The following is a 19,338-nucleotide window of genomic DNA, read 5'->3' as shown; positions in this document are numbered from 1 at the left end:
ATCTATGTTGTTTTAAGCCCCTGAGTATGGTGATTTGTTTCAGCAGCCACAGGACACTGATACAGAGACCTGTCAAATGTTTCCAGTTCCAACTTCAACCTCAGATTTTCATCTATAATGTGAGCATGTAGTGGGTATTTCTCCTATATCTATCAAATACACTCAATGGGTTTGGAGGGGGTGGAAATTCAGCCATCAGAGTCCCACATCCTTCAGGGAGAACCCCATGAGATTCACTTTCATGGCCCCCTTTGCATCTGGGGCACTGGCATGTGACCCAGGCAACTGACTTTGCCTGCACCAGAAGAGCTCAGGAATAGCCCTGGGTGGGGGAGGATGATGCAATAGCTGCCACCATCTGCTTTGGGAAGGAGTCAGGAGTAGCAACTTGCAGATGCAGAGCCTGTAGATCCAGAGGCCTACTGGGTGCATTCTCACTCTGAGTATTGACATGGCTCTACTGTTTGTGTGTGGTGCTGGCTGAGGTCATCGTGTGCCTGCATTTGTTGCAGAGCAAGGCTGGGACTGGCATGTGCCAGATGTGCTTTTTGTGGCTGGTGGTGAGCCGGCCACTTCGCCACCCCAGGAGTCCCTCTTCCTGCCATAGATAAGGGCACCTCTTTGTAACAGGGTAGCCGGGTTCCTTACAGTTTGAGTTTGAAGATCTTCTGGAAACAGATTCCTCTCTTCCTTGGGGGACCCTGGTCTTTTCTCTTAAAGCCTTCAACTGATTGGACAAGGCGCATCCACATTATGGAGGATAATCTGCTTAAAGTCTACTGATTTAAATGAGTCTCCTCTGAAAAATACCTTCTCAGCAAACCCAGGGTGGTGTTTGACCAAACATCCAGGCTCACGATTCACCCGGTGGACACACACAATTCCCAGCCAGAGGGAGCCTTCTTCTCCCCAAGCTCTCTCCTTCTGCCCATCCTCCTTGTCCCTGCCTGAGCACAGTGGGAGAAAGGTGGTTTGCCTGGAACACGATTCTGGAGGGGAGACAGAGAAGGGAAGGAAAACTTCCAAGTGTATATTTATGAGCAAGTTGCCCACTGTGGGCACCAAGGATTGCAGGGGACTCTGTAGGACCCTGCTGGGTGCTCAACCTGAGGGTCAAGATAATTTGGATGTTACTCTACTAACTTTTGTCTGTTGGTGATGGAAGACTGCTTGTGGGGTATGGGGGGGGGGAGTCCCTGCACTGCTCACCTGGGCCCCAAAATACATTCAGTGATGGGATGGCAGGGGACCCAGCATGGGGAGTTACCATTGGTCATGAGGTATTAGTGAGGCACAGCCCTGGTGCACCTCCCTGGGGGGTCTTACCACCTCTCTCCTCCAGCCAACAAATGCATGGGCATAGCAGAGGCTGCACATCATCTGGGCCTGCCAGGGAACAGGGAGGAGTCAGCTGCTGGCACATCCATGGTGTCCTGCCATCCCCCTGGGGTTGAAGTCAGACTGGGGCACAGGAGACTTTCTGACTCTCAAGTTTGGGGGAGAGGAGGATCAGGCTCCCTAGGGCTGGAAGTGCTCATCTATTCTCAAAGCCCACCGAGTCAAGGGAAGGAGCCAGAACCTGCTGGGACTCCTCCTATCCTTTCCTCTGTCCTGCTAGTTCTCTGCCTCAGTTTCCCCTTTAGCACCAGTTCCCACCCTCTTGCTCCTCATGCCCCCTGCTGTTGGCCTCCCCATTTCTCTGCCCTATCCTTGCAATTCCCTCCTTGGTGGGAGGAAGGAAAGGAAAAGGTGAGGGAAAGGAAAAGGTGAGGGGAAGGAAATGTCAAGCATGAGAAACTGAAAGGGACAGTTGGGGTCAGCAGAGGAGGGTGTGCAGGACTGGGGGGAGGTGGAGGAGACAGAGAAGGGAGGGCAGAACAAAATAGACAGAAAAAAGGCCAGACAGCAGCGCTGAGAGAGGTGGGAAATGGGCAGAGCCCAGGCGAGGGGCAAAGCAACCCTCCGGTCCCTTCACGCACAGAAAGATAGAGAGAGAGAGGAAGGGAGAGAGAGAAGCAGCCAGGAGAGTCACAGGGACGGAAGGACAGGGGCCAGAGCGAGCAAGGGGCGGGGGTGGGGGTGGGGAGACAGAAGGCAATGGAGAGCCGCGCAGAGAATTACAGAGACGTGGGGATATAGAGACAGTGAGGGGGCGGGAGAGACACCAGTGATCCGGGGAGAATGCACAGAGGCAAGAAATGGAGAGGAACAGAGAAAGCTGGAGACAGAGACCAAGAGATAGAGTTGCATGAGTGAGAGAGAAAGAAAGAGAGAGAGAGAGACAGACAGACAGACAGACACAAGCGGGAGTGGGAGGCAAGGGGAAGGGACAGAGGTTGAGAAAGACAGAGACAAAGGGAGAGAAAGAGGGCGAGAGGGACGCCATCGAGAGACACATAGTGACTGATACAAAAGATGGCGGGAGAAACACATCAGACAAGGAAGTGGACAGATGGACAGACTCACACACCCAAGACAGGGCGGGCCAGGGTGAGAGAGGGAAAGAGAGAACGAGGAAGCGGGGAAGGAGAAGGAGAAAGAAGAGAGGAGACCCAGAAACTGGAGGAAAGCGGATTCAGAGAGAAAGGAAAGGGGGAGAAAACACAGTTGGAGAGAAAGGGCCAGAGGGGTCTGGGGTGGGAGTGGCGGTGCGGAGCCTCCCGCCCGGGTCAGGCTGGGTCCTCCAGAGGCCTCTGCGGAGCCATGGCTAATGGTATGATTGCTCGGTGGGGCGGCAGGCGGCAGGTGACAAATGAACTGCCGGGAGTCGCGGGCTGGAGTGATGGATGGGCCTGGCGGCCAGAGGGGGAGGGTGTGGGCGTGGGGCCTCCAAGATAAATGTTTCCATCCCCTGGAGCCAGCCCAGGCAGGGGGAGGACTTGGGGAGTCCAGGCGAAGCTTCTGTGGCCTGGGCAGTGGGTGGGGCAGCGAGGGAGAGAAACAGGAAGGCAGAGACCCTAGAGCAGGGCTGGGGAGCAGGGAGGAGGGGAGATAGAGAAAGAGAGGGAGAGAGAGAGAGAGAGAGAGAGAGAGAGAGAGAGAGAGAGAGAGAGAGAGAGAGAGAGAGAGAGAGAGAGAGAGGTGGAGACACAAAGACCAGAGATAGAGGTCCCGAGAGAGATCATCAGAGAAAGAGAAAACGATGCAGGGAAAGACAGTGAGACAGGATCAGACAGACACACACCCACAAAATAGAAAAAGGGACACAAAGGGTCTCCCCTTTCAGGACCTCTTCACCTCAGTCCTGAACGGAAAGGTACAGATCCCAGCAGATCTAGGAAGGAGGCAGGGACAGAGAAGGGAGTCCCAGAAGGCAGGGGAGGGACAACGCAGAGCTGGTGCTAAAGTGGAGACTGAGGCAGAGAATCAGAGGACCCAGAGGAGAGACAGGAGGGGCCCCAGCAGGTCCTGACTTGTTCCCTGGACTCAGCCAGCTTTGAGGGCAGATGCTGGGGGCCCTAGGGATGGTGACAGTCTGAGTGGTTAGTGCTGGAGAGTGGTGGGGAAAAGGGGCCTGCCTAGGTCCTGCCTAAGCTGGGGGAACCTGTGGGGACACCTGGATGTCCCCCAGATCAACACATGGGAAGGGCAAGATCGGGTTGTACATGGGGGCAGGGTAGGACTAGAGGGAGTGACCCCTCCAGGGCCAGGGCTCACTGTGTATTTGGGGTTGGGGGGAGTGGGCTTCCTCCACACCCAGCAAAGAACACACAGGCAAGTGCAGTGAGGCTGTGCATGTCCACCCGAGAGTGTGTGTGTGTGTGTGTGTGTGTGTGTGAGGGGCTGGGAGCAGAGGCTTGGGGGAAGTCAGTCCCTTGGCTTCCCCATCAGTTTCTCTCCCAGACAGTCCTATTTTTCCCTCTCCAACAGTGAGCGCCTTTCTTTAATTACAAAGATTTATGCCCCAGAGTCCATGCCACTCCTTGCTTGGGGAGCTGGGCTTTCTTTCTAGGCTCAGGGCCCTGGAAGAAAAATTTGTCTCTGAGCCTCGGGTCTTCTCTCTCTTCCCTCAACTCTCCTTTCCCCACATTCTCTTTCTCCTCTCCCCCTCCCCCCCTCTTCTCTCCCCTCCCCCTCTCTCTTCACCTTGGTCTTCTCTCCTTTCCCCTCCTCATCACTCTGCCCCCTTCTCTCCCTCTTATCTCTCTCCTCTCACCTCGGTCTCCTCTCCCCTTGCTTTCTCTCTGCCCCCTAACTCCCTCCTCTGTCTTGCTCTAGAACTCAGTGACTTACTCCCCCTCTCTCATGGTCACTCTGAGTGATGCTGGACTCACTGGTCAGTGCAGCCCAGCTGGGCGGGAAGAATTCAGCACACACCCCCCCAAGGTGCAAGTTGAGGCTGGGGGCCCAGACCCCTGGCTCCCCCACCCTGAGCTGCAACTGAGGACCGCAGGGGGGACACACAGGGAGCATGGCATCTTTAATTAAAAAGTGATTTAAATTAATTTTCTGCTCCAAAACCCCTATCAGGGGGGCGGGGAGTGTGGGTGGCAGTGATTAAAGGCTCTTAGGCCCTCGTCTCCCCGTCTCCTTAAAGGGCCAGCATCACCCCAGGGCTCATGGGGAGGAGCAGTGCCCACTGGCCAGGAACCCGGGACTCAGTCAAGGGCCCCAGTTCCAGGCACCCTTTGGTTTCACGGCTTCCCCACCATCTCTCCAAACCCATCATCCCTCCAGCGTATAAGGAGGCTAAGGCTCAGAGAGGGAAGGACCTGGACCTCAGATTTCTGGAGGGGACACACAGATGTTCAGGAGGAAGTGTCAATGTGGGGAGGAGTGTCAGAGGACTAGGGTCCAGGACAGAGAGGCAGAGATCCTGGGTGAGGCAGGGAAGTGAGGACAAAGTAAGGGGGTGGGGGCTGGAAGCAGAACTGAGCTCTTGTTGATAAAGGAAGGGTCTGCCTAGGGGCTCAGGGGACCCAAGCCATCAGCTCCACCCTCCCCCACAGCCGGCAGGCACCCTCGCCCCCAGGGACCCTCTGCCCCAACCTCAGTCCCTCCTGCTGTAGCTCCAGGGCAAGGTTTTGTTTCATTTCTACCAGATGGGAGGAAGGGGGAAGGAGCAGTAAGAGGGGCAGAGGTAGTGCTGTTTACGAGGGGTTTATGAGGATTGTAAAATAAAGGGCGCACAGCCTTGAGCCTCCTCTCTCTAGGTCTGTGCCTTCCCCCATCTCTCTGTCTTCCCATTTTTCTGAGTCTCTCTCCCCCATTTTCTCTGGATCTCTGTCCCTTGCCCCAAGTTTCTGTTTCCCTCTATACCTCTTATTTCTTTTTGGGATCATCCCTCTAGAGTGATTTAAACATTTTTTTTTTTGGAGGGGGGTGGTCAATATCCCTTTGTGAGAATAGGCTAAAAACTAGGGGTTATTTCCCTGGAAGAAGCACATGAGCACCAAGCCCACATTCTGCCATGCAAGTTAGGGGGTTTACAGGTCTGACACCCATTTGCACACCTCCTAAGAAATGAGCCAGATAGCAGAGGATAAAGACCCCCTAATGGAGAAAAAGTCAACAAGACAGTGAATCCCAGGGGTCTCTCTTGTTGCTTGGCTTCTCTGCTTTGCTGTCCCCTTTGTTACTCCAAAACACCAGGCACATTCCTGCCCCAGGGCCTTTGTACCTGCTCTTTCCCCTGCCTGGAATGGTCTTCCCCTGATATCCCCTTGGCTTCATTCCTCACCTTCTTCAGGTCTCTGCTCAGATGTCACCTCTTGTGAGGGCTTGCCCTGTCCACTCACAAACACCAGTCCCTCCATTTCAGAGTGCACACCACTTGGAGGCATTATTTCACATGTGTTACACATTTATTTCTTTGATTATTCTCTCTCCCATCACATCCCAAAGTGATGAGTGGTTAGTGCTGCAGAGTTAGAGGTCCCGAGAGAGATCATCAGAGAAAGAGAAAACAATGCAGGGAAAGACAGTGAGACAGGATCAGACAGACACACACCCACAAAATAGAAAAAGGGACACAAAGGGTCTCCCCTTTCAGGACCCCTTCACCTCAGTCCTGAACGGAGAGATACAGATCCTAGCAGATCTAGGAAGGAGGCAGGGACAGAGAAGGGAGTCCCAGAAGGCAGGAGAGGGACAACGCAGAGCTGGTGCTAAAGAGGAGACTGAGGACCATAAGCCTGAGGCCCATAAGTCTGTCTGTATCCTCACCCTCCCCCCAACACACACACACACACACACACACACACACACACACACACGCTCCCAGAACACTACCCAGCACCAAGTGGCAGCTCCATACTTTCTAGTCCCCACAAACCACACATTTCAGATGCTGTGGGTCCCAGGCTCCAAGAATTCATACAAGCCAAGGATCTGCTCTCCAACCTACACAGCACCAGACAAGACAGTCCCCCTCAGTTATGGAGATTCCACAGATTCCCTGAGAACAGAGAGGGAACTTCAAGCTAAGCCCCTTCCAAAAGGCAGGAGTCCAAAATGGACAGAGGGATGCCTCTGCGCACAACCACTCCTCACCATATTCAGAGACAGAAAGAACAGTCGCTCCTGCACACACACACACACACACACACACAGGACTTCAGACACGTGTCCTTGTCTCCCAGGGGAGGAGGACATGGGGTTCAGTGGGATCCTGGGGGGCAGGGAAAGGAGAGAGGCAGGGCTCTGCGGGGCGCAGAGGAGGGAGCGAGAAGAAACACCCGCAGACAGAGGCGGAGTGACAAAGAGAAAGCCGGGGGGTGGGGGAAGTCGGGGACGTGCACAGAGAGAGGGAACCCGGGCGGGCCGAGACGGGAACAGGGAAAACCGGGGGACCCAGACCTGCGGCGGCCGCGAGCGGGGAGCCGGCGAGGACCCGGAGCGGGATGCGGGAGGAGAGAGCAAGCAGGGAGGGCGCCGGGGCGGGCGCCGAGGACCCGCCGTGAACGCGCCGCGGAAGGAGGCGGCGCGCCCGGCCCGGCCCGGCCCGGGGGGGCGGGGGGGGGGGCGGCGGGCGCCCCGCCGCCGGCGGACAGTGGGTTAAGCATCTCCGAGGTGGAACTTCCGGATGTGACCACAGAGCGGGGAGACCGGGAGGGAGCGCGGGGGAGCGGCCGGGAGGGAGCGCGGGGGAGACGGAGCGGCCGGCGTCTCCCCGGCCGCCGACGCGGGCGCGCTTCGCCGCGCGGGGAGCCCCTCGCGCCCCGGCCCGGGCCCCGCTCGCGCCGCCTCCCGCCCGCGCCCCCCGTCGCCCGGCTCGGGGACCCCCGGCGCCTCCTCGCTCCCCACCTCTCGGTCTGTTTGTCTCAGGCTGCTTCAGCTCTCCTAGGGGCCGCGGGAGGGACGGGAGGCCCCCGGGAGGGGGCCTTGGCGACCCTCCCCGCCTCCCCGCCCCTTGGCTGGCTGGCAGGAGCCCCTGGCTGTGACCCCCGCGGGGGAGGACGCTGGGGGTCCATGCGCGGAGCCCCCACGCTGCCCGGCGCCTGCCACTGACGGCGGTGGGGGTGGGGGGGCCGGGCACCCAGCCTCCTGCCCCACCCCCTGGCGTCCGCACCTCGGGCCCTCGGGGCCGGTGCCCCTGGCTGCGCCCTCCCCGCTGGCCGGGCCCTGGAAGGACCCAGGAGCTGTCGCCGGCATCAGCCCATGGCCCGGAGGGTAGGTCGCAGGGCGGGACCCGAGCTCGCCGCCCCTCCCAGAGCTCGCCTTCCCGGCTCCAGCCTCTGGCCCCTGCCGGCCCACCATCTCTTTCTCTGCTTCCTCCCTCTCTGCCCCTCGGTCTCCCTTCGCTCCATCCCTCCGCCTCTTCCTTCTCTGTCCCTACTCCTCCCTTCAGTCTGTCCCTCCGTCTCCTCCTCTATCTCGGGCTTTTATCCAACCCCCTCCCTTCTTTTCTGCGCGCCCTAGTCCTATCTGGTCTACTTTTGTTCCAAGTCCTGCAGAGGGGGGAGAGTTGGAGTGGGGACGGTGCTCAGAGACGTTCCCACCTGCTGGGGGTCAGCCTATAGTCCTCCAGCGGGGAGAGACAGGAGGGGCAGGTGGTGCGAATTCACCTTTGTGGGTAGGGCTGGCGAGCATCGCAGGAGCTGAGGAGATTGCACACAGGATGGGCGATGAACAGTTGGACTAACTTCAGGGCTCGGGAGAAGTTAGAAGAGGAAGTGAGACTCGTAGACACAGCCATCCACGCTCAGCGGGGGTGGGGGTGGGTTGTGGGAAGCGCTGGCACCCTCTCTTTCCTCTGTGAGCCTCAGATTCTTCCTCTGCAAGGAGTGGGTGTGCTCTGGATGTTTAAAGATCCCCTGGCTCCCCTGTGCCTTTGCATCTGACCCCCTATGCTGAAAGCCTGCCTGCTGCTCTCAGCTCTCTTTGGGGCTGTTTGCAGCGGGTTCTGTGTGGTTGTACAGGGGGGTTCGCGTTGGTTCAACAAGTGTTTATTGAACGTGTGCCAGGCACTGTGCTGCATGCCTCAATCATTCATTCATACATACATGTGCCAAGGGCCTCGTTCATTCATGTATGTGCTAAATGCCTCGTTTACCCACTCTCTCATTCATTCGTTCCTGTGCTGGTATTTGGCTCTGTGTGTGTGTGTGTGTGTGTGTGTGTGTGTGTGTGTGTGTGTGTGTGTAGGGTGATAGGTTGTTAAGACACATGCATATTTGACCACTGAAATGAAACTGATGTCAGGGGAGATTGTATATGAACAGTTATGTGCAAACAATGCTTGGCGTTTAAGGACATGTCAGTAAGTGAGAATCTCAATCTCAGTGTCTCTCTCTTTCCCCTTCTCTGCTTCCCTCTCTCCCTTTCATTCTTTCCCCTCTTCTCTGTCTCTCCTCTTCTTGCGCCTCTCCCTCAATCCCCTATATCTCTCTCTTTGTGTTTCTTCCCATCTCTCTCCCCATTTCTCCTCCACCTTCCCAGCTTTCTCTCTCTGAATCTCTTCTCAGTTCTCTCTTCTCTGTCCTTCTCATTCTGAGAGGAACTGGAAGTTACTGGTCAGGAAATACCTAACACCCTCCCCTCCTTTAACAGCCAGACCTAGACCATCTCTTCTGGACACCCCCTGCTTACACATCAGGAATCTAGACAGGACATTTTCACAGTCCAGGAGTACAAGAGGAGGCCTTGGGACAGGGCCTTCGCACCCCAGACTCATCATGGGACCTTAGGGGGCTGGGTGGTAGTGCTCAAGTAGCTGGGGCAAAGAGGGGGTGTCTCCTGAGTCCCAGGTGGGGGGTTTCTCAGCAGGCTGTCTGGGTGTGGCTGACACTGACAACTCTCTGGGGCTCTTCCCTTCTGGCCTCCCCCAGTATGATGAGTTGCCCCAGTACCCAGGCGTCGTGGACGGCACCACAACCTTGGCTGGCTTCTCAGAGGCAGTGTCCTCAGCCACAAGAGCCTCGGGACCCTATGGCCCCCACCGGCCAGCCCAGCCCCCACGCCCAGGCTTGGACAGTGATGGCCTGAAGAGGGAGAAGGATGAGATCTACGGGTGAGTGCTGACAATGCCAAGGCTCCATGGAGTCTCAGGATTGGGGCAGGGGGTGGGGGGAGGCTGTCTCTGGGTTTCTCTTTCTCTATCTCACTCTCTCTGTCTCTTCATGTCTCCTCTCATCTCTTCTCTCCCTCCCAGTGGTTCTCTACTTCCAAGCCCCCCTGCCCTTCCCCTCATGAACTCTCTCCTCTCTGGCTTCTCCTCCAGACACCCACTCTTCCCCCTGCTGGCCTTGGTCTTTGAGAAATGTGAACTGGCCACGTGCTCACCCCGTGATGGGGCAGGCACAGGGCTGGCCACTCCCCTGGGGGGGGATGTCTGCTCCTCCGATTCCTTCAACGAGGACATCGCTGCCTTTGCCAAGCAGGTGGGCACCCTCATACACTGCGCATTGTGCAAGGACAGCCCAGTAGGCGGGGCACTGGGACACACCGCACTGCCCTCTCTGCCTCTCTCTTCCTCCCAGGTGCGCTCGGAAAGACCCCTCTTCTCCTCCAACCCGGAGCTGGACAATCTGGTGAGATCTGGGCCCATCCCAATGCCCCTTCCTTCAGGGGCTCTCCCAGCCCTTACTCTAGAACCCTGGGCTGTTCGCAGGAACAGAGAGGAGACCCCCTGATCCAGGTTCTCAAATACAGGCACACCTCGGATATAGTGCAGGCTGGGTTCCAGACCACCAAAATAAAGTGAATACAAGCGAGTCACACAGATTTCTTGGTTTCCAACGCATGTGAAATATGTTTGCACTATACTGTAGTCTGATCAATATGCAATAGCATAGCGGCTTAAAAAAAAAGTGTGCGTACAGGGAGATGCAATTTGAGCTCATGCTGTTGGAAAAATGGAGCCATAGGCTTACATGGGCTTACTGGGCTCAGGGTTGCTGCACGCCTGCAATTTATAAAATACAACACACGATATCGGCAATGAAATTCAATAAAGCGCCGTGAGCTGTGCATGCAAGGGGCCCTTTGGCTTAGTTTTGAAGATCTGAGTTCAGATCCTGTCTCTGCCACCTGACAGCTCCGAGAACCAGGGCAAGTGGTTCCATCTGCCTGTGCCTTGATTTCCTCGTCTATAAAGTGTAGCTAGAAGTGATTTCTTTTCTGCAGGGATGTTGGGAGGGTTTAATGAGTTAATCAGAGTCAAGCACTTAGAACAGTTCCTGGCCCTAATGGGGACAGCTAGAGCTAGCTGCTCTTGCCGTCAGGACTGCAGAGCCCAGGGCCAAAGGAGTGGAGGCACTCAGCAGCCCAGCAGAGAGGAGAGAGGGAAGAAGGGGGAGAGGAGGTAGGAGTACCCTGGAGGCTTCCGCTTTTTGCTTTCCCAGCTCCCGCCAGGGCTTCCCATTGGTTGAGCCCTTTGGCAAAGGCTCCTGGGAAGTGTAGTTTGTAGAGAAGGGTGGGGTCTATTTATTCTCCACCTCCCTCACTCTTGTGGTGGGTCCTCTTCTGTCTCCTGCTTCTCTTCCATTGTCACTGACTCTCGCCTTATTTCTGGATCTTCATCTCTGTTCTCTGTTTCTCTTTGCCCTGACTCTGAGTTTCTGTTTCTCTGTGTCTGTCACTGTTTTTGTTTTTCCATCGCGCTTTTTCTGATTCTCTGTCTCTCTTCTCTCCTTTCTCCTCCTTCCCTTCTCTCTCTCCCTCCTTCTCTTCCTCTCGTTTCCTTCTCCTCCTTCCTCTTTTTCCTCTTCTCCTTTTTCTTCTCTTCCCTCTCCCTCGCCTTCTTTTTCCTCTTTCCTGTACTTCTCTTCCTTTTACTCCTCACCTCCTCCATCCTCCCCTTCTCTTCTCCCACCCTCCTCTTCTCTCTTTTCCTGTCTTCATGTTCAGATGATACAGGCCATACAAGTACTCCGGTTCCACCTGCTAGAGCTGGAGAAGGTGAGCGCTTCTCACTTCCCCTCACACCCTAATCCCTCCCCCACCTGCCCCTACACCCCCTGCAGGCTCCATCCCCACTGGTGTTGGAGCCAAATGTCACCCCTGCCCCTGTGCACCCCAGCCCTGGCCCCCGGGTGGCCCCCCCAGTACCCCGGTGCCCCCTCAGGTCCACGACCTGTGCGACAACTTCTGTCACCGCTACATCACCTGCCTCAAGGGAAAGATGCCCATCGACCTGGTCATCGAGGATCGGGATGGCAGCTGCAGGGAGGATCTCGAGGACTACCCAGCTTCTTGCCCCAGCCTCCCAGATCAGGTGCGACTGGGGCTGGGAGTCAGCTGGGCACAAGGACACTCCCTAACCACAAGCCACACCAGCTGCACAGGCCAGCATCTGGAGGAAACTTCTCTGAGCTGCAGTGTCTCAGGCTGAGCCTAGAGGACACAGATGATGCAACTACGTTGGTGCATTTGGGAAAGGACATGGGCGGCGGCGGGGAGGGGCTGTCTAGGACAATCAGCAAGGGTAAGGAGGTACCCTGGTGTTTAACAAGAGCAGGCGACTGGGCCCACCCCCAGTCTGCCTCCCAATGAGTGAACCAGGCCTACATTGAAGGAGAAAGCAGTCTTGACACTGTCTTTATAGGTGGGTCTGCTTCCTGGGAAGCAGAACTGGGGCAAAGGATGAAAGTCACACATTATCAAGTTTCTCCAAGTGTGTTGGGGTTTGAATAAAGGAAATACAGCCCTGGATTCCATGATCTGTGATTTTGAGACCTCCCGAATCTCTGAAAATGGAAGTTTCCCCCCCTCCCCCGTAAGTTTAATGCAAACTCACTTGGCAGCAAAATCTGACCTGAACTAATGAGAGGCTATTTATAGCCTTTATTTATTCCACCTCATTAAATATGCAGCCATTTTGCTGTAGAAACATTAATGGGTTTGATGATGGGAGGTCATGCCCCAGACCCTGCTGGGGGTGTTGTGGTAGACACGGCGTGTGCACTGATTGACTGCCTAAAAATATGAGAACTTCTGAATTCTGACACCGCTGGCCCCCAAGGATTCCAGATAAGGTTTCATAGATCTGTAGGAGCTCGGCTTTATGGGGCAATTGCTATGTGCCTTTACTTAAATTAACCCATTGGGTCCCTGCCACACTGTGAGGCAAAGACCGTTATTGGCCTTTATTTCCCATTTGAGGAAACTGATGCACAGAGAGGTAAAGCAACTTACTCAAGATCACACAGCCACAAAAGAGGTAGGGTCAGTCTATGTTGTACCTCAAATGTTGGCACTCACATCTAAGCCTTGTTTTCCAGAATAATGCATGGATTAGAGACCACGAAGACAGCGGGACCCCAGGTCCCTCCAGTGGGGGCCTGGCCTCCCAGAGCGGGGACAACTCCAGTGACCAAGGTGAGAATGTGGGAGGTGAGGGATGAAAATGTGTTAGTGTGAGGATTGAGGTTAGACAGTAAGTAGGACTTCCAGGGTGGCAAGGATGACTGGGGTGTGTGGAAAGGTGTCTAGGTGAGGGTTCTGGATCCCTCTGATCCCCCACCCTCACTGTCCACAAATACTGCATGTCTCTTCTCCCTCAGGAGACACAAGTGTGGCCTCACCAAGTTCTGGTGGAGAGGATGAGGAGCTGGACCAGGAACGGCGGCGGAACAAGAAGAGGGGGATCTTTCCCAAGGTGGCCACCAACATCATGAGAGCCTGGCTGTTCCAGCACCTCTCGGTGAGACCCCCGTGGCCCTGGGTGCTAGGTGGGAGCAGAAAGAAATGGAGGAGGGTGGCTGCACAGACTGTGGCCCTGAGAGAGACCCAGAGATGGGAAATGAGATGGGGAGGATACTGAGGGAGAATTTCAGGTAGATAAGGGCCTCTTAGAGCAGACACCCATGAGAACTCCCTGTGCACCAGGTGCTATGAAGACCCCCTCACTCATTTGGTCCTTCCCCCTGCCCACATGTCCATCGTCATTTGTTCACCCACCCATCAAGCATTCACCTTCACCCAACCACAGCCTGTGTGGGGGGAAGAGTCTGGTTACCATCCCCAATGAGGAGACTGAGGTCTGGAGGTCTCACAGGCATAAGTGGGTCCAAACATGGACGGGCTGGCCTTAACCCCCGTGCCACAATGCCTCAAGGAGAGAGACTGAAGCACAGAGGCTGGGAGAGGCTGAAACAAAGATGGAGTCAATGATATGTGGGAGGAGTGAGCAAGAGTGAGAGAAAGGAAGAGACTGGTTCACAGAGGGACACAGAGATACAGAGAGAGGGAGGGAAGGAGGGATGGAAACAGAGAGGGAGAGCCACAGAGAAAGAAATTAGGACATGGAGAGACACATACAGAGAACCTGACAGAGACTCAGAGAGGCTGGAGCTGGGTTTTGCCTCTTATGGGGTGATGGAGCCTCCTCCCTACAGAGTCCCTACGGCGAACTGGCCAATTAGCCTCTAATTGCTGAAAGAGGCAGGTGTAATTGCCCAAAACCTGGCTCTGTTTCACCTCCATTGGGCCCCTGGGAACACGGAAAAACCCGTGCATGCTGGTTCGCCAGCCCCCTGCCCCAGCCTGGGCCCACCATCCCCGGGACCAGGGCAGGCCAGGCCCTGGGGCAGCTGGACAGGCAGGGTGACTCTTGCTGGTGGCCACAGCACCCGTACCCCTCGGAGGAGCAGAAGAAACAGTTGGCGCAAGACACAGGGCTCACCATCCTACAAGTAAACAACTGGTGAGTGACCCAGGAGGTCTGGCAGTTCTTTGCCAGGCCCGGTGTGAGTCGGGCGCTGTCCGCGGTGCTGAAGGAGGCGCGGCAACCCCTTCAAGCTTCTCTCCTTGTGCTTTTTGCTTCCCTATCCTCCGTCTTCTCTTACCAACTCTGTGTGCTGTCTCTGCCTCTCTCCCACTCCCTCTTCACACACCTCTTCTGTTTTCATGTCCCAGGTTTATTAACGCCCGGAGACGCATTGTGCAACCAATGATTGACCAATCCAACCGCACAGGTACAGGGAGAAGGTGGGGCAGGGGGATCTGGTGTTCCTGGGGGAGTGTCAAAGTCAGGACTCTGGCATTCTGGGACTCAGCTTGTGCCCCTCAACCCTCCTCACAGGGCAAGGTACCACCTTCAGCCCAGAGGGTCAGCCCATGGGGGGCTACACAGAAACTCAAACACACATGGCTGTCAGGCCTCCAGGTAAGATCCTGCCCCCTTACTAAGCCACTCCCTCAGCAACCAGGCCCTTCCTCCAAACAAAGAGACCCACCTTCTGGGGTTGTGTTCAGGAATAATACAGTGCCTCACTTGCAAAACGGGTATCATACCAGTATCAACCTTCTCTTCACCAAGTTTACCTATTGGTAGGCTCTGCTTTTCCATTACCCTCTTAAAAGATGACAGTCTGTCCTGATAGAGGGATCTGGTGGTGAAGGAAGGGGTGAAAGAGATTTAGAGGCAAACGGAGGTGTCTGGTGAAGATCCACTAACACTCTTATTCTACTTTCCAGGATCAATGGGAATGAGTTTGAACTTGGAAGGAGAGTGGCATTATCTATAGAATCTGGATTCAGGAGAAGTATGAATATTCAAGGTCTAGGGGAAACTGGGTTGGGGGGTTATGAAACTCTCAAACCTTTATAAGACTCCAGAATCCAGTAGTGGGTCTACCCAGAACAGGGTCAGCCTGGTTTTCCAAGTCTTGGTGGGAAGATTATTAATCCATCCATCCAACAATGCACTCAACCATCCATATATTTATCTACCCATCAGTCATCCATTTATCCATCATTCACCCAACTCTATACTCATCCACCCACCAACCTTATCTACCCACTCATCCATCCACCTCCACATGGATCCACTCACCTACTTATTATCCATGCATTCACCTACCTCCCTACCTACCCATGCATCCATCCCTCTAACCATAATCCATCAACTAACCATCCATTATCCATCAGAAAATACATTAACCCACCATACCACCCATCTTTACACTGATCAACCCACTCATTCATTTGCCCATCCATCAATCCCATTTACCCACTCTTTCACACATCTAACTACCCACTAGTTTATCCACCATCCATCCATCAATTCATCTATTTAGCAATCATTCACCTACCCACCACTAGTCATCTAAACACATCTATCCACCCATACACACATTTCCACATTCACCCAACCTTCCACCCACTGTCTGCATATCCATATAGTCACCCACCTGCTTCCCACCAATTCACCCACCCATGCATCCATCTCCATATATATGTGTATATATATATGAGCTTTATATATATATATAAAACATGGGATATGTTCAGGAAAGACTTCTCTCTCTCTCTTGCTCCCTCCTCCCATCCTGTCTCTCTCCCAAACTCCTCTCTCTTTGCCTCTCTCACTATGGAACTTGGTGGTGGGGGGCTGCACAGAAGGGCTGACATGGGGCCAGAACCCTCTCCACCTCCTGACTTGGCCTCTTCCCCACTTTCCACAGAGCTCTAGGCTGTGACCACCAGCTCCCACTTGGTTCCAGTTCCTGCCTGACCCTCTGGCCTCAGGACCCCACCTCCTAAGGCCCCTCCCCACTTAATGCCTACCTCCCTGGGGCCCTGCCAGGACATGGGGGGGCCTGTGTACCCCCTGGAGGGTCTCTCAAGGACAAAGACAAGGCCTCCACTTCTGCCCCACTTCTGCCCTCACCTCTGCCTGGAACCCTAGCTGAATTTCTAGGCTTGGGTCTTCAGAAGCTGGTGACTGGGTCCTGTCCCCACCTCCAGGATAGAGAAGGGATTGGGGGTGAGCTGGGGCTGTCAGGGAAGGAAGGTCACCCGGATCCGATGTTTGGAAGAGGTTCCTTTCATCCTACTCACCTCCTCTCTCCCCCTACCTTCCTTCTCTGATGTCTTCTACCTTTTTTTTAATGATAAAATCTTAAAAACAAGAAGCCACCAATTTGAGTTCTTGTGTCTCTGCCAAGATTCAAGTTTTCATCAAGTTGAAGCTCATAAATCACTAATTATAACAATAATTGATACAGAGACAAGGGGCCTGCTGCCCAGTGCACATAAAACCAACATTATGAAACCAGCATTTTGAAAGAAGAGTTTATTTGTGAGACTGGTGAGAAGACAGGAGCCCAAAACTCAACTCTCTCTTCCTTCCCAGGAAAGATAAGCGGTTTATTTAATTGGTTTTGGGGAAACAATTTTATTGGCCAAGAAGTGTGTAAAAGGCAAAGGGAGGTGGACTTGGCTGAAGTCCAGTGGATCAGTACAAATTGGCCCATATGGAGAGAAGTCCCTCAAAGGAACCCCTCATTTCTGAATGTGGTGCAGTGGTCCCTGATTCTGTTTTCTGGGTTCCTTGTCAGGCATCTCTTGGTTCTGCAAGTCTAGCTGGTGGTCCAGTACTCTGTGCTTTGTCAATGGCAGAGGTTGTTACTCGAAATGACAGCAACTGCGGCTGAGCTGATGGGCTGAATACTGATCAGACTTCAGATTCCTCCCAAGAAAGACTGATGAGATTTAATTATATTTAAAAAATTAAAACTGGGTTGAGGGCTGGCACCTCACTGACTCCTTAACCCTACCAGCTCTTATCATTAGCAGCATTTGCTGTAAGCTGGGGTCCATACCAACACTTCACCTACCTGCAATATTTCCTATCCCACAGCCTTAAAAAAAGTTTTATTTTTGAGAACAGAAGTACCCAGTATTTGCCAACTCAGACCTTGCTAAGCGAGCAGAGACTGCAGTGCAAAGGAAGCTGAGAGATAAAACTTCTTGGTTCTCCCCACACGCACACCTGGGGTGACTGGAAATGCCTCTCTAATTAAACCAATTGGAAGTGCCCTGGGCGGAGGGAAACTGGGCTGGAGGTTAATTGTAACTAAAAATACCTCCCTCACTTCCGGGGTCGAGTAACCCACCGACTGGACCTCCGAGTGCCCGGTCGCCTGCGCGGTGAGTGAGCATCCCTGAGTGGCAAGGGCTGGGGGTGGCCCGCTTGGGGTCCTGGGATCAGAGCCTGGGGTCCTGTGTGTGTGGGAGGGGAAGTGCGTGATTGTGGGGCTCGCCGTCCGTGCAGTGGGCGCCCCCACGAGTGTTCGCAGCTGTACTGCCACCGAATGGGGCGAGGGTCGCTGAGGGATGGCTGGGCGTGGGGCTGGGCCACCGGGGAAGTGGTGTCTCTGTGCGGTGCGCGTGCGTCCGTCATACCAGGCTCTGGGCCTCACGACGTGTCTGAGGGAATACGTGGCAAAGTGGGTCTTTATTCTACCTGGGCGTGCCCACGAGTGTCTCTGTGCGTGGCTCTGTGGTGGTGGTGAATTTGGTGTCCCCGGATAAGCCCGAGTTGCTCGTCGCAGGATGCGGGCAGGCCATGAGCCTGGGCTCCCTCCAGGGGCCGCTGCGGAGCTTCGCCGAGTTTGTTTCCGTGACCGCTTCCTGGAGGCAGTATTGTCGTAAAGTCCGTGGGTTGAAAGCATGTCCTTCAGTGGTTTTCCCGCATCCATCCCCGTCATCAAATTTCATCACCCCAAAATGAAGCCGTCTACCCATCAGCAGCCCTTTTCTTTCCTCCCCACGCCCTCACCCAGGGCAAATTCCCATTCTCCTTCCGATGTATGGATTGGACTGTTCTGGGTTCTTTTTGCACGTGGACTCATGGCCTCTCCTAGCTGGCTTCTTTCTCACGACCTACTCTTTTGGGCCTCACCATGTTGAGGCAGGTACCAGTGCTTCAGCCCCACCCATAGTCATGGAAGAATTTTGAGCAGAGAAAGGACGGTGTTGCTTGTGTGCTCCTGCTCAGCTTTACAGGGACAGGGTGGATCCCAGGAGGCAGGTTATGGGTTCAATTGTGTCCTGATTCCAGAACCCGTGCGAGGAGAGCTGACACCTGGGTCCTTGCACTGCCCCAAAGAACCATAATCCCCACTTTATAGATGAGGAAGCTGAGGAGCAGAGAAAGGGAGGGACTTGCCCCAGAGCTTACAGCTGTGACATGTGCTTTTCAGCTTCAGTCCTCTGTCATGTCCACTCTCCCTCCGGAAGAGTCCTTCCTGTTGCACCCACTCCCAGTCACACAGTGACTAGACCCCTCAAAACAGGTGTCCTTTAACTACTTGACACCTGAGTAGAGACCAAATCAAATGAGTGGTCCAAGCACATAGATACTGGGAGAAGAGCATTCCCAGCAGGGGAAATAGCATATGCCAAGGTCTTGTGGTGGGAACCTACTGGGCATGTGCAAGGAGCAGACAGGAGCCTAGTAGGCTGTAGTCCAGTGAGCCAGGGAAGCGTGTGGGTGACCAGGTCCCTGAGCAACCTGGGAACACCCATTGGGAGTGAGGAGCCTCTGGTGATCTTGACCCGAGGATTGGCAGGGGATTGGGGATTGGTAGGTTACAATTGGGTTTTGACAGGCAGGGTCCTTGGGGCTTCTGCATGGAAATTAGACCTCAGGCGGCATGAAGCAGAAGCAGGGAGCCCAGTTCTGGGCACTGATCCATCCATGCATGGGTGGGTAGGGTGGGGCCTGCAGACAAGGTCCAGGGGGCAGGTGCTGGATGGAGCTTGAAGGAAAGACTCATAAGACTGGCTAAGGCAGCGTGTAGGTGTGAGTGAGGATTTGGGCCTGACTCTGTGGGTGGAGGGGCACGTCACTGAGCTGGGGCAAAGAGGCCTTTGTTTGAAGTCAGGGGACATAACTCCAGCAGTAAAGTTCAGAGCCCAGGCAGGACAGTCAGGGGGCAGGAGATCTAGGTGGGGATGCTGCTTGGCCAGGCAGAAGGCATCTCAGGGAGAGGGAGGCGTGGTGGGGACTTGGGACCTGCCCACGGACCCCGTGGCAGAAATGTCCCTGGTCACTTTTCCGGGAGCAGGTCCTGACACCACCACCCTGGCCCATGGGATGGGGCAATGCAGGGGCCCCTAGTTCAAAGGGGAGAAGAGGCCCTTCCTTTTTGGCCTTCACCCCAACAT

The 19,338-nt window shown here is 54.9% G+C and overlaps 1 protein-coding gene across 3 annotated transcripts; it reads left to right on the top strand.

Annotated features, from left to right (window-relative positions):
* Nucleotides 1-2,701: 2,701 nt before the first annotated feature.
* MEIS3 (Meis homeobox 3) lies at nucleotides 2,702-16,490 on the top strand. Of its 3 annotated transcripts, none has more exons than XM_037516860.2 (13): nucleotides 2,702-2,713; nucleotides 9,270-9,451; nucleotides 9,662-9,821; nucleotides 9,921-9,971; nucleotides 11,290-11,340; nucleotides 11,507-11,656; nucleotides 12,663-12,759; nucleotides 12,945-13,084; nucleotides 14,010-14,086; nucleotides 14,299-14,357; nucleotides 14,465-14,548; nucleotides 14,860-14,927; nucleotides 15,849-16,490. In XM_037516860.2, the coding sequence occupies exons 1-12, from the start codon at nucleotides 2,711-2,713 to the stop codon at nucleotides 14,907-14,909; spliced, it is 1,104 nt and encodes a 367-aa protein (XP_037372757.1). In that variant the 5' UTR covers nucleotides 2,702-2,710; the 3' UTR covers nucleotides 14,910-14,927; nucleotides 15,849-16,490. The 3 variants fall into 3 exon arrangements, with proteins under 3 accessions (XP_037372757.1, XP_037372758.1, XP_037372756.1); XM_037516861.2 differs by lacking the exon at nucleotides 2,702-2,713 and adding an exon at nucleotides 7,512-7,611 and having other exon boundaries at nucleotides 11,558-11,656; XM_037516859.2 differs by lacking the exon at nucleotides 2,702-2,713 and adding an exon at nucleotides 7,512-7,611.
* The last annotated feature ends 2,848 nt before the right edge of the window (nucleotides 16,491-19,338 follow it).

Source organism: Talpa occidentalis, unplaced genomic scaffold (genome assembly GCF_014898055.3).
Source record: "Talpa occidentalis isolate TD23 unplaced genomic scaffold, MPIMG_talOcc4v2.1 talOcc4.17, whole genome shotgun sequence".
In the NCBI taxonomy this organism is placed as follows: Eukaryota; Metazoa; Chordata; class Mammalia; order Eulipotyphla; family Talpidae; genus Talpa; species Talpa occidentalis.
The sequence above is the reverse complement of the archived record's forward strand: the minus strand, read 5'-3'. Positions and strand labels throughout refer to the sequence as shown.

Excerpts from the sequence above, each read along its gene's own strand:
- MEIS3 (XM_037516859.2), top strand. Across the intron at positions 9,822-9,920 it reads TCGCTGCCTTTGCCAAGCAG|GTGCGCTCGGAAAGACCCCT; the intron begins GTGGGCACCCTC and ends TCTTCCTCCCAG. Across the intron at positions 9,972-11,289 it reads ACCCGGAGCTGGACAATCTG|ATGATACAGGCCATACAAGT; the intron begins GTGAGATCTGGG and ends CTTCATGTTCAG.